The sequence below is a fragment of the Tachysurus vachellii genome, chromosome 21 (genome assembly GCF_030014155.1).
Source record: "Tachysurus vachellii isolate PV-2020 chromosome 21, HZAU_Pvac_v1, whole genome shotgun sequence".
Classification (NCBI taxonomy): Eukaryota; Metazoa; Chordata; class Actinopteri; order Siluriformes; family Bagridae; genus Tachysurus; species Tachysurus vachellii.
In genome coordinates this window covers 11,982,604-11,996,713 of record NC_083480.1, presented here as the reverse complement: position 1 = coordinate 11,996,713, position 14,110 = coordinate 11,982,604, and the positions used below count along the sequence as shown (strand labels likewise).

The 14,110-nt window shown below is 37.8% G+C and overlaps 2 protein-coding genes across 4 annotated transcripts in view; one reads left to right on the top strand and one right to left on the bottom strand.

Moving 5' to 3' along the window:
* The first annotated feature begins 1,207 nt into the window (after positions 1-1,207).
* On the top strand, positions 1,208-7,212 carry LOC132864027 (G1/S-specific cyclin-E2-like). 2 transcript variants are annotated; one of them, XM_060897227.1, is made up of 12 exons: positions 1,208-1,482; positions 2,291-2,346; positions 2,430-2,502; positions 2,593-2,643; positions 3,398-3,531; positions 4,183-4,318; positions 4,673-4,819; positions 4,909-5,004; positions 5,119-5,253; positions 5,329-5,440; positions 5,844-6,001; positions 6,471-7,212. In XM_060897227.1, exons 2-12 carry the CDS (start codon positions 2,321-2,323, stop codon positions 6,558-6,560), a joined length of 1,158 nt encoding a protein of 385 aa, XP_060753210.1. In that variant the 5' UTR covers positions 1,208-1,482; positions 2,291-2,320; the 3' UTR covers positions 6,561-7,212. The 2 variants fall into 2 exon arrangements, with proteins under 2 accessions (XP_060753210.1, XP_060753208.1); XM_060897225.1 differs by having other exon boundaries at positions 1,210-1,482; positions 2,427-2,502.
* A 92-nt stretch (positions 7,213-7,304) lies between these two features.
* The window catches only part of ints8 (integrator complex subunit 8), a 16,246-nt gene continuing 9,440 nt past the window's right edge, over positions 7,305-14,110 (bottom strand). For both annotated transcript variants that reach the window (XM_060897224.1, XM_060897223.1), the window contains exons 9-28: positions 13,818-13,973; positions 12,945-13,045; positions 12,516-12,657; positions 12,368-12,438; positions 12,099-12,274; positions 11,767-11,897; positions 11,141-11,251; positions 10,764-10,959; positions 10,526-10,647; positions 10,141-10,325; positions 9,821-9,854; positions 9,669-9,728; positions 9,506-9,567; positions 9,234-9,352; positions 9,034-9,137; positions 8,303-8,353; positions 8,149-8,222; positions 7,979-8,043; positions 7,724-7,767; positions 7,305-7,491 (exon numbers count right to left, since the gene is read on the bottom strand). In XM_060897224.1, the coding sequence (XP_060753207.1) occupies positions 7,375-7,491; positions 7,724-7,767; positions 7,979-8,043; positions 8,149-8,222; positions 8,303-8,353; positions 9,034-9,137; positions 9,234-9,352; positions 9,506-9,567; positions 9,669-9,728; positions 9,821-9,854; positions 10,141-10,325; positions 10,526-10,647; positions 10,764-10,959; positions 11,141-11,251; positions 11,767-11,897; positions 12,099-12,274; positions 12,368-12,438; positions 12,516-12,657; positions 12,945-13,045; positions 13,818-13,973 (2,121 nt within the window). In that variant the 3' untranslated portion in view covers positions 7,305-7,374. The remainder of the gene's footprint in view (positions 7,492-7,723; positions 7,768-7,978; positions 8,044-8,148; positions 8,223-8,302; positions 8,354-9,033; positions 9,138-9,233; positions 9,353-9,505; positions 9,568-9,668; positions 9,729-9,820; positions 9,855-10,140; positions 10,326-10,525; positions 10,648-10,763; positions 10,960-11,140; positions 11,252-11,766; positions 11,898-12,098; positions 12,275-12,367; positions 12,439-12,515; positions 12,658-12,944; positions 13,046-13,817; positions 13,974-14,110) is intronic.

Genomic DNA, 14,110 nt, shown 5'->3' with positions numbered 1-14,110 from the left:
CACCATCCTACTGAAGAATTTGCCCTCTCCTGTGGTATGTAATGGGCAGCAAGAATGTCTTGATACCTCAGGCTGTTGACGTTGCCATCAACTCTGCAGATCTCTCGCACGCCCCCATACTGAATGTAACCCCAAACCATGATTTTTCCTCCACTGAACTTGACTGTTTTCTGTGTGAATCTTGGGTCCATGTGGGTTCCAATAGGTCTTCTGCAGTATTTGCGATGATTGGGATGCAGTTCAATAGATGATTCATCAAAAAATCAACCTTATGCCACTTTTCCACAGTCCATGTTACAATAGATAGAAAAAATGTTTGGAACATACTGTAACTGAACAAACAATGCAATAATTGAATGACAAAATAGTTTTTATATAATTGTAGGAGTGCATTATGGTAGAGCATTACGTTAGCATCTCAAAGGATGTGGGTTCGATTCCCAGGGAACACAGATACTGATAAAATGTATGTAACTCAAATGCACTGTGAGTTTCTTTGGATAAAAGTGTCTAAAGGCATTAATGTTAATGTGATGTAAATGCAAACATTGACTTCTGTGGGTTGTTTTTCTTTTCTTGTTTTGGCAGCGTGGTAGGGAACAGGGGGTTTAAGAGGTGGGCGGGGGTAGTAGTATACCACTTTTTATTTTAGGACTACACCACTGGTGGAGAGAGATGATTCGCTGTGGCGACCCCTGAAGGGAAAAGCCGAAAGAAGAAGAAGTTTGAGACACGTCCTTGCTGCCTCAGTTAGCTATAGGTCGAGAGAGAGAGAGAGAGAGAGAGAGAGAGAGAGAGAGAGAGAGAGAGAGAGAGAGAGAGAGAGAGAAAATCGACATTACGCTAAAATAAAATCTGTTTTTGGTCTCATTTCCATGTTCTCTTTCGCTAGTTTCTTCCACGTGGAGCTCGAATGACCAGTGTTTCAGTGTTTGTTTACATTCCCCACAAAACGCACGTGGCCATAGACTTTCGAAATTTCATTGGTCAAAGCAGATCAAAGCCACGCCTCCTGTTCTCTTATCATTGGCTCGTGCACTTCGCCCACGGGTCCTCTGTTACTTTAACTCCTCCTAATACGGAAACGACAGCAGATACGTTTTAGCAACACGTACGTGAATATACATTATTACTGTTGTATAGTTATTATTATAGTTGTATTTTGTATAGTTGTTTTAATTTGATCGGGTGTCGAATATACGAGTGATAAAAAAAATGGTTAAAGTTGTTTAAAGGAGTGTTGTGTAAATAATGATGTTAGAATTTGTCTGAAGAGTTTAAGTCAGAGCAAGTTATCACTTAACGCATGCTGTAAACTTGAAAGCTTAGTCACGTGGTCCCATGTGTGCGCGTGGGCCTGATAAAATGTAAATATTGACGCGGGACCGGACATGCGCATGCGCAGGAGACAAAGTGCCTCCCTGTATATAAAGTCTTGGCGCCGGCGCGAGTTGTTCACTGCACTTCAAACTGCACCAAAAGGTAGGAAGTCTAATTCTGCACCATCGAGCTAACTCGTCATAAAATCGTATTTCTGCTAAATGTCTTTAAGCGCGTGTTTACTGAGAACATAAAATGTTTCGTGTCAGTATTTTGCACGAATATGCTAATTTAGCTACTAAGCTAACGAGCTACAATTCGGAACTAATTATATGTTTTTGTGCCCGGAATGCAAAATAAAAACATGCACAACTTTTTTTATATATATGTATAAATAACCAGAATGTTAAATAAGCCAAAAAAAAGTTGGATTTAAGTTTAAATCGTGAAAAGTAATGCAGCTAAATAAACCTGCTGAAGATTTGGAGGGACGATATGAATGGGCGGTGGGAAACTAATGCATACTTATAATACATAAGCACTTAAAGTGTATTTTTAATGCATTTTTACAGCCAGACTTTACATCTACTATTGTAGATTTTGTGAATGGAGCATGTTTGTATATTTAATGTTTATTTAATAATATAAACCGGTTCCTGTGGTCCCGCTTTATTTGCGCCACCCGGCTTCATTTTGGCGCGTACCAACTTTCAAAACCGCAAAATAAACTACTAAATTGTTTCTCATACTCCCTTCAAAGTGGTCAGAAAATACCACAAAGATGTTCACATATCGCACAACTCACTAATAATGTAGGTTATTTCATTAAAACAGTGTAAATGTTAAGTTTAGATGCTAATGTGTCTCTTGCTATTGTTCCCTAAAGCTAACTTGACTTCATCCAGCCAATGAACTTTAATAGTCTCAGCTTGGATTAACATTAATATGTTTCACTCTTTCTTGCTTTCAGCAACCCCAGATTCAACATCATTACACCCTGATGTACGGCATAATGACCAGACGGAGGTGAGAAAAGGCTTGTAAAGCTGTTAATGCTGTGTAATATGCTATGTGTGTCTGAATCTCTCCACCTTCCTGCTTTATAGTAGACGCCTTCAAGCTAAAAACAAAAATGGAGCCACCCACAAGAGACAAGACAAGAGAGCAAAAAGTAAAAAGGAGGTTTGTAGACTGTTTTAATTCTTTACTTTAGTTATATTTGCTTATTGAGTTATTGATTGTTGCTCTTAAACAACTTATTCATGTTTACAGCAATGCAACAGGAAGAAAACCCTGGCCAAAATGATAAATGTTGAAACTCAGGTATGTTCCAACATCTCAATTTGGAATAAAACCACAGCTGTGATCAGTGATCAGACAATCTGTTTAGTTATTTGTTGCCTGGTTGCCACCTTGCAATTGATCTACATGGTCAGACAGTCATGGGATTGTTGTGTATGAAGCCGCTCAGAGACTGTCGTGCCTTCTTTTGAACCATTGTTGTGTCAGTCAGCTGTATGGTCTGGTCTTTATCAGCAATCGGGTCTGTGCTGAACTCAGAGTTTACGATGACCCGTTAGTTCCTCGGGAGCTCTATTCTAATCACTATTATAAACTGTTGTAGAAAGGACATTACTTACATTTACACTATTTACATTAGTGTGTCTGCCAAATGAGGATGGGTTCCCTTCTGAGCCTGGTTCCTCTCAAGGTTTCTTCCTCAAATCATCTCGGAGTTTTTCCTTGCCTCCTTCACCTTTGGCTTGCTCATTAGGGATAGATATATATAGTATCATACATTTTTAAGTTAATCTTTTTAAAATTAATTTGAAACTTTTTAACTGTATATGCTTGTTTTTCTCTTCTTCTTCTTCTTCTTCTTCTTCTTCTTCTTCTTCTTCTTCTTCTATTTATTTTTTTCTCTCTCTCTTCTGTTTCCATACTTCTGTAAAGCTGCTTTGAGACAATGGGAAATTGTTAAAAGCGCTATACAAATTAATTGAATTGAAATTTTTTTATGTGCTTCATATTTTCTACATTTTGATCATTACTCTTATGGATATCTTTATCATTACAGAACCTCATGAGGGTTCAAGAGGGAACGAGCAATGGTGAAGTCGTAATTGAAACCCCTATGGATGGGATTCAAGATACATTTGATCAGCCAGGCTTGTCCCAATGTTCTAGACCATCTCCTTTCCCCCGACTCAGGTCAGTCCTAACACTACATCTAGGTTTACATCATGGATGTGGCATCTGTGGGGGTAGAAAGTGTCGCAATCCGCGTCTCAAACCGTGTCTCAGTCTAGACGGAACTAATGTTCTTGTTGGTTGACTTTAGACTAAAATGATGCGCCGTGATGTCACCATGACAAACTGTCGAAATGATTAAAACTTTGAAGAACAGTTGTGTGTAATTTGCATGCAAACGCTCGAGAAATACTTCCAACCAGCTGACAAGTCATTCAAAACCCTATGGCTGAAAAATTAAATGGTGTTCGCTCAAGAAATAAAGTTTAAAAATAGTGTAGTGTATATAAAGAAATCTGGTTACTGACCAGCTAATCAAGACCCAAAGTTTGACTACATAAGTGCATGATAATAGGCTTATTAACCTCTAGTTTTTTGTTTTGTTTTTTGCAGTTTCAACATTATGCTGTTAATTTCAACCAACTTTCTTTAATGATCAATCAACCAAATTTCTCCAATCACAAGTCAGGTGTAGGCTAGAAAACCAGAACAGAGATGCAGCTAAAAAATGTGGTCAATAAAAATGCACATAAAATAAATAAACAAATCTTTATTGCTGTATTTTGTGCATTTGCTCATTAACAGTTTATTTTCTTTCTTTTGCTCTTGTAGCTGGGGGAGTTCAGAGGACGTGTGGGTTAAGATGTTGAGCAAGGAGATTAAGTATAAGCACAGTAATACCAGTTTGGAGAGGCATCCGAGACTCCAGCCCAAGATGAGAGCAGTTCTACTCGACTGGCTCATGGAGGTAAACACACTATAAATATCTCACATTTTTTGTTGAGCCTTCAATTTCCATTGGCAGATCTGGACTTACATTCCTTTCTCATAAATACCTACTATTGTGCTTTGTACAAATCCGAATGGTTAAATTACACTGATTTTGCTTTTACGGGGCTGGTCCATCACGCTGTGTGTATGTATATATGTATATATATATGTGTGTGTGTGTATGTATGTGTATATATATATGTATATGTATGTGTATATACATAACAAACTATTTCTGAGTCTGTTAAAACAATTTATTAGACCAGGGTTGAAAATTACGTCATTGTGTACAAGCCACATAGAATGACATGCAATTTTTGCCTCCCTTTAGGTATGTGAGGCTTATCTGCTTCACAGACAGACATTCTACCTCGCACAGGACTTCTTTGACCGGTTCATGCTTACTCAAGACAACACGGAAAAGGAGCGGCTTCAGCTCATCGGCATCACTGCGCTCTTCATCGCTTCAAAAATTGAGGTAAAGACCATGCCGGAGAATACGTAACGTGATAAGTTCACGCTGTTTTAAGGAGAGGAATAAAGTCTAAACCATGCATGTTCTTGCAGGAAATTTATCCACCCAAACTCACGGAGTTGGCCTACGTCACGGACGGCGCATGTCTCGAAGAGGAGATCCTACAGATGGAGCTTATCATGTTAAAAGTATGTGTGCTAAGCTTATTCTCGTTCATCAGCCTATTCATACAATAACAATACTGGATTTCTGTGAAAAGTGTCCTGTTAAATTTATGCATTTCATGTTCACGTCTTGAACAGGCATTAAATTGGGACTTGTATCCCGAAACTGTCGTTTCATGGATGAAGCTTTACATACAGATGGCCTCGGTGTACGATTTAACTAATCTGCTAGTGCCACAGTTTTCTCAAGAGACGTACATACAGATTACACAGGTATGAACACGGAGCACTTTGAAGACGGTGTATTTAACATTTTAACATTTTATATAACTTCTGCTTTTCTCTCAGCTTTTAGATTTGTGCATCCTAGATATCAACTCACTGGAGTTTAAATACGGGGTGCTGGCTGCAGCTGCCTTTTGCCACTTCATATCTTTTGAAGTTGTACAGAAAGTCTCAGGTAAGAACAAGATTTCAAGTGCTTTCTTTCTTTCTTTCTTTCTTTCTTTCTTTCTTTCTTTTTTTTAATTGGTGGAATTTCCACAGTTGCACAAACTGAAGCTTAGGTGGTACTCAACATATCAGCCCCACAGGGTTTTTCCCTATGAAACCATAATCTGTTTCAAAAAGACAAACTGATCCAAACACTTTCTGTTGTATAAATAAGACTCCCATTACAGTTTCTGTAGTACACGATCATTTTGCCTTCGGACTTCCTTTCCCATGTTTCACTTTTGTGTCACGCAGAATGTTCACAGTAACGCATGCTGACGTGTATTTACAGAAAAGTGATTACATTTACTTAATACCTTTTTTTTTTTTTTTTTTTTTTTTTCCCCCTGCCCTTTTTCTTCTTGGTGCAGGTTTGACCTGGGAGGCAGTAGAGAGCTGTGTGAACTGGATGGCTCCTTTTATAGAGACCATGATGGGTTATGAGAGCCCAAAGCTTAAAGATTTTGCTAAAGTGTCTTGTGAGGACCGACACAACATTCAGACCCACATCAGCTACCTGTCTATGCTGGTGAGTTACAGGGGAAAACAGACAAACTGGTTATTTTAGCAATAGGTTCGTACTTTAACCCTGGGGTAAGAGAAGCATTTCATCCTGCTTGTGTTTAGATAGAAATGTGATGGTGGCGATTTATTTCATGGCAATTTATAAAATTGTCATTTAAGACAATTCCATGTGTGTGTCATGAGTCATGTTGCTTATAAAATAAAAATTATATTTAATACCAAAAAAGTAGTTTTACTTTTTAAATATTTAGATATTTAAGAAATAAAGAAAAATTTAATTCACAGGTTAAAAGTTACAAAATTCTAAACTCATATCAGCTTCCTTTCAGCTTGTGATTATAATCTTTGTCTAAATGATGAATCTATACACAAACATTTGTGCAAATGAATCATGATTGATATGAATGGATATCACCCTGTTTATAACACAGTCGAGAAATTTACTGTACCAATGAACTTTTTTGTTTTAATAGAATGAAGCACAGCAAAAACACACCATTTCCACAAGCGGCGTCTTTCCCCCTACACCACCGAGCAGCGCCGAGAAACCCAGCACACACTGAGGGATCAGTGCTGCAGTACGACCCAATGCTTCTCTCTTCCCTACAGCTTAAAGCTACTGTACAAGGCTTCATTACAGAGCAGCTGGGAGATTAATATATTGTATAATGTGAATAGGAAGGTTGATATTTAAAAAGAAAAGAAAAAAAAAACTTCCATGAACTGCATTTTGTTTAATTTCAAACCTGAAAGGAGAAAAAAAATCACTAAGACATCAGCAAAGCATGTCCTCAGGGATTTTATTACTATCACTGTTCAAGTACAATTTGTAAATAGATGTTTTATTACTTATGAAGCTTAACTGTCAAATATATTTGTAAACAACGTGACCCTGTAAGATTTGACTCTAAATCTAACGCTGGTTCATTACAGCTGTTTATATCCACATATATAATGTGCAATATTCCATGCTATGTAACTAAAATGACCTGTAAATGGTACTGTCAAATGGTTAAAAAATATTAAGTTTGACTGGATACCTGTGAATCTTATTTTTTTCTGTCATACATGCAGTATTGTACAGAATAAATGAATGCTATTGAAAATTATTTATGATTCTTACCCCAAAGTCCAAATTAGCAGAAGGTTAAACAGCATCTGGTAACAAAGTTCTTGATGTAATTCTAATTTTTTTTTTAATAAGTGTGTGTAGATATGGATATATTTTGATCATAGATCAATCGTGTGTGTATATATATGTAAAAGAAATTTACAGAATACTGGAGTTAATGAATGTATTTATTTTTGTTTCAAAAAATAATGTACATAATTGTTTTTGGTTGTTTTTTTTTTTTTTTTTTCCTCTGTGAATTTACTTTAAAAGTAAAGTTTTGCCATGGCCTGAAGGAATTTCTTCTTTCTCTTCTGAGCAGCGAGCTGCAAAACCTCCTCCGGGTTGCTGGAGTTGAGCTCCGTCTGTCCGATAGCTTTGATCTGTTCGAATCAATCTCAGTTTTATATCAGTTTAACTTGTGCTCAAAGTAGATCTGTATCATATTTTTGCTTTATAAATTCATAAGTATTTCATGCAACAAAAAAAAAAGAATAAATTGCTACAGAAGCAGTTTTTGATATTAAGTCTAGAGTATGATCAAACAAAAGGTCAGATTTAATAAAACAGCCCTGTTTTGCAGGGGGAAAGATTGTGAAATGAAATGATACTCACAGCAACTTGTCTTCTTTCAGTCTCACCCCGTTTGTGATGAATATCTGTAATGTTCCAGTTAAGACTAAAGTAATTCATTAATAGTGAAACACTGGACTTTTGGCTGGACATTGACTTCTGATTATTTTATATTACTGTAACTTCTTAAGCAACAGATTTCACTTTAATACACTTAATTTTTTTAATAAAATGAATTTCCAGTGATTTGGTCCTCACAGAGCGGCTAAACACACGGACAAGTTTGTGAAAGGATACGGGTCAAATACTCCAGGATGGTCACGTCCCAGATGTAATCATAAAACGAATCCATGGAATCATGGCTTAAGTAAAAAAAGAAATAAATAAAAACTTTATATTATCCATACATATGGATTGTATACTGCATGAATAATCTAATAGTACAAAACTAATGTTTGGCTTTATACCTGTTCTGCTCCTGGAGAGCTTTGAATGCAGTCATATAGTCGACTTCCCTCAGAAACTGGCAGAGAACCGCGACCTACGGAACCGACTGCATCGTTACATCATTTCCGGTTTTTAAAAATCTTTAACCGAGTACCACAGTGTGTGCTGCCTTACCTGAGTATGACAGTTTAGCAAGGAGCAACACTTGATCATTCTCTTCAGAACCTGTTAAAACATTGCCCAGTGTAAAATAAACCAAAATAAAGTCCCTCTAAAATCCTAACAGCTAGAATTGTGACAGAAATTCAGCTGCAAAACACATCCCAGATTTACATTAACATGTTCTTTGCAATACAAGTAATGCATAAGAATTTGTTCGGTGCGTCTCCAGATAGTTCAAGGCCAACATTAAACATTTTTTCTACGTGTCATTTATTTGCCGTTTATGAAAGAATTGAGTTTCAGCGCTTCTAGGTGAAGTCGTTTAAGTTTTCTGCTACGGGACCTTTAGGACAGCGGATATTGCACTTCTCAGTTGTGACCAATTTTGAGAGTGTAAAAATAAAGGCTACCAAGGAATAGCTTAGTTGCAGCCAAGTGATAACAATAACTTGCTTTGGGGATGTTCCACAACTATAAACGGATAAAAATATGACTGGTTCCAATCTGGTGACCAAATTGCAGAGAAAAATGGATAAGGAAAATGTAATCAGTAATAGTGTAAGAGGAATAAAACACTGTCACATGCTGTTGCAGGAAAATGATCAACATTCAGGTGGTAAGAGGATCTCTGAGCACATTACACAGGGCACAATCACACACATCAGTGTTGATTATCGTCCTGTGACAGCACAAAAACTTGAATTTGTTGTGTAACGATGAACTGTAATAGCGTCTGGTTGTACCTGGTCGGTGTAGACGTCGGGAGGGACGGGTTTGGTGAAGAAATCCGAGCACACCATACCAGCCTGTAGGTAGTAGTGCATGGCAGCAGAGTACTGGTTCGTCACTGCTCAGAGAGAACAAAAAAAGACTAGTATTTTATACAGTATTATAAATAATAATAGGCAGAGATCCCCAAGTAATTTTATACAGCGACACTTGCCAAAGTATATGTCGGCTTGGGTGATGAGCCAGGCCTGGTTGTTGGGGTTAAGGATGAGAGCGTAGGTTACAAGCTCCTTCACGGTTACTGCTACAGCCTCCACATCAACAGACTGTATACTGGAAGACGTGCGTCACAATATCATCAACCAGCCATGCTTCTTTGATTAGAATACACCATCCTGACTGCACCTAATGCTCTTAAACAGATCTTCAATCTGCAAAGCTCTTTTCAAATATATAGAAAAAGGTCAGCAGGCGTAGGACTCTTACTTTGCCAGGGAGGAAGGCCATATGGACAGGTGTTCTGCAGTCACTTCATTCACAATGTCATCCTTTTTTAAAAAAAAAAATTAAAAAATTACAAGTACATTACATTTTATATTAAGGTAAACTCGACATTTATATAAAAGAATTCAGGTGTGTTTATACTTACCCTTACAATACTGTGCAGTCTCACAAATAAAGAGATAAGTGTGGTCAGGACCAAAGGCTCCTGAAGGAAACCATGATAATTAGTAGTGTTACATCTTAAAATAATAATAAACATTTTTGAAAGCGTTATAATAGGATAATATACGAACTCACCCGCAGTTTTTTGACAAATGTGATGAATTTACTCCTGAGAGCAAGCAAATGCAATAGGAAGAGAAAAAAAAGAAAGATTCAGCATTACTTAAATAGTTTTACATCTGAACAGGACATTTTTCACAAATGTACTTCACGTCAGGTGTATTTACATAGACACAGAAACACTTCCACTGGCGTTTTTCTTTTCCGTAAACCTGCTCATTCTTGCATTTATCCAGTCAGCCGACCATGTAACACAGTATAATGCATAAAATGTTGCATAAAACACCAGAATGGAAGCGCCTACTTAACCAGGCCTTGCTGACTGTATGCCTCACCTGGTCAGGATGCCGAGTGAGGAATCTCTCTGTTTGATGAGGCTGACTCGTCCGTCGCTGGTCCGTTTGTGCTGACTGGACACGCTGCAGATTTGTACAACCACCTCCCACAGTTCTTTAGCAGTCCGCCGACTCTCTTTAGGACCTGGGAGCTCCTTACAGGTGGAGGCTAAAAGCTGCCCCAGCTACACAGACAAAAAATAAAAAAATACTGTCCAATCCAGAAATGCCATGCTTAATAACAACACTGAGAAGATGACCAACCGTTTTAGATATTAGCATCTTAAAATCAGACTTTAATGATACTTTAATGATAAGAAAACAAATAGGAAGCCAATTTCCTCCAAATAACTAAGCAGATAAAACAGCACCAATATATTCTCACCCTAATGTATGGGTTGCTGTTGACCAACGACTGCGGCACCTGTAACGTGAGATATTCATTCTCTCTCCAGTTTAACATGAATGCCACACACTCTTCCCCGATGACCTGTCGGAGCGGAATATCTGAAAAAAATGACAACAAACTCCCATCACATACCACTACGTTATTGTAACTTGTATGAAGTGCACTAAAATGAGATATTAAGATGAATAAGAAGTGAGGAAAATGCTTCTCTTACCGTGGATTCTCATCTCGAGGTAGCCTCGGACCCTGCTCACCAGGTCTGAAGGGGGTCTTTCCATCCCGCCCTCGGCCTCGTGTGCTCGCACCTCTAGCAGCAGCATCTCGTTCAACATGACCTGCCGCAGCTTAGGCGAGAATTCAGTCACCAGCTCCAGGCAAGCTGAGAAGAGCTGCCGAGCATGAACAAAGTCCTGCAACAAACAAATGCATTCTTCGTATACGCATGAAATCATACTTACCATAATTTCAAAAACCATGTTTTTTTTAATGATGTTATAGATCAGCATACATCTATAAAGTCTTACATTTAAAATACAGCTTTGCATAAAATCCTGATTTCTGATACTAATGACACATTGATAAATTTCAAACCTTTATATTGACACAGTGAAGGCCTTTGGCCATAAGAATGTACAGGAGGTCCCGTGTGATGTTATCCTTAATGGCGAGGATGACATTTATGTAGTCTGTAGGAACTTCCCACTAGAGACAAAGTAGAAAACCAAGTAGAACCAATGCAGCAGCATTTATCAACATCGATAGAGGCTAAACCAACAACAAAATAAAGTCTAATGATAAAATCCCATGCAGCAGTGACTAGTAACTGATCGTTTTTACTCTTAATTAGAAATACACTACACCATGCTTTTGTATCTGTATTAATTTATGTCTCAGGGCTTGCTGTTAGCAGTATATTAAGACACTAGATATGCAGGACATCTTTGTTTTCCCTCAAACATGGATATATTTGAACTGTATCTTGTATATTAGAGCAATGGCTCAAACTGGTTACACATAGCACATAATGTGGTAGAAACATAATATAAAAAAAATAAAGGCAGACTCAGTAACAACTGCTCATATGAAAGAAAATATGAATGTATCTTAATAAAAAAAAATGATCATCTCAGCTCTTCTAGGAATTATCAAGTGAATGGCTTGAGGTATTTTATGGTGAAATGTCCCATGAACACACTGTAAACTTTTATATTTCTGACCTTGCCATTTACTCTCCAGAAGGAGCGTTCGGCCATGCCATGGAGCTCGATGAGGATCTGTCTGATCTGACGTGCATCCAGGGAGAGAATGAGCTGCTGCTCCAGCTGACCAATATTCACACTAGCAGAGGCTACAAATTGGTACAAAAAAATAATAAATATATATATGTGTGTGTGTGTGTGTGTGTGTGTGTGTGTGTGTGTGTGTGTGTGTGTATATATATATATATGTATATATATATATATATACATACATATTCGTAATGGTCTGTGCATAACGATCACTTTTATCATAACATAAAATCAACCGTAGGCTCCAGCACCTAACATACCTGGGATGTCATAGAAAGAGGGCAGTGGCTTGGCGCTGAGGTTGACTGTAGCTGATCGTCTCCTCATCTGATCCAGCAGGGTTTTCTTTTCCTCATCTGAAAGCAGCTCCATGAAGAGCTTATGGGACGAAACCATGTAGGCCAGAGGAACCTCCTCTAACCTCTCACAAAGATTCCTGTGTAAACATTTGTGGTAAGTGCACATGGCATTTCAGGACAAAACAATCAATCCATGACAGCAAGACACAGACCCTAAAAAGAGTACTCACTTAAGAAAAAGAGCCATTTTCCTTTTGGATATCTCTGAGGTATGCTCCTTATCCAGTGACCTCGTACATACCTTCAAGAAAGACATTAGAAAGCTTAAATGATGAAGGAAATAAAGCGGTAGTCAGTAATAGGTTTTCTCTTCTGTACCTCCAGCAGGAAGCTGATGGTGCGTTTGCTAGGTTTGAGCAACAGCTGGTGGAAGCGGACACTGAGCACTTGACCTTCCAGAGCGTCACGTACGGCATTACACACACACAGCTTATAGCCCACCTCCTCCAGAGTCGTGTCCCTGTTTACACACGTGTTATTCATTTATTTTCTCTAACATTTAAGAATATTACATATTACTTTACAAACAATAGTGTATTAGAACAAGCACATTAACATAAACCCAAGATTTGCCTTGCATGTGGAAACAACATCAAAGCAACTGTTATAGAAAAACCAACACCTTTTTTTTTACCAATCAGAATCCTAACAATATTTCAATAAAGATTTTTAAAATTCCGAATCGGTTACTAAAAGAAATGAGAAGCTGATGACATGAGATCATATGGTATAACTGGTGTGCCTCACCCTTGTTGAACCTTGTGCAGCAGCTCCAGCTGAATGGAGTGTCTAAAGCTGTTGGGCAGGTTGTGTGTAATGTTGTCTTTGATGAAGGCTTCAATCAAAGCCTGTAACGAATACATCGTTTAAAAGAGAAAACTCGATCATAGAAAATTAATAACATAGATTACTAAAAAAAAATAACTGAACTCAAACATTGAGCAATTGAAGAATGCACGACAGATTAAGTACAATATTGCTACTGTGAAGTAAACAATCAACATCACAACACAACATGTGTCCTACTTTCACATTTGTGATACCTCAAGGTATAAATTGTTTAAGTTAGCAACTACAGGACAAAAAATAAGATCAAATACAATATAGTCCATGTTTTAAGTCAATAATCAAACTCCGTAACAGAGCTATTCAGACTGATTGCTGAAACATGATATAAATATATTGGCCTATGTTGCTTTGACCACATTAATGCTGGATCATGTGAACCTGGCAACTGCTTAAGCTACCGGCAGAAATTCCCATATGAATCAATCTGAAATAAGATAAAACAATCAAAGTACACAATTAAACTTGGGTTACTGAGCTTGTTTGTGTAAATACGAAATTATCATTGGACAGTGAAGCATTCTGTTATGATAGTATGTCAAAGCGAATATTGTGTTCAATAATGAATGATTTAATGTGTAGCCCCAGATTTAAGTGGATTCTGATCGCCATTTATTTAGATCATTAAGATTACATATTATGGAGCATTTGCATTTAGCAGATCCTTTTTTCCATGAGGTTGTATATAATTGACATACTATGAACTTCTTAAACTACTTCACCACTTAAGAGTTACAAGAATGACATGGTGACTGGACCAGAGTTAGTCCTGACCTGATAGTTGTGAGTCTTAATTAAGTTGTTGATGAGACAGTAAGGTGTGAGCTGGCTGTCGCAGGAGTCCGAAGAGCCAGTCACCGTTCTGCATGCCATCCAGTAGCCGGCCAGCCGCCTCTCATCTAGATGACAGTGCAGCGGATCTGGGTTTAGCTGCAAACCGACACATACGTTTAAGAAAGTTTATGGTTTGTTTGTGGATATTCACCGAATTTCATTTCAAAACAGAATGAATACGACGCTGCACAAACATTGCTGCAATCAACGGAAAGCACAATGTATTCATTTTG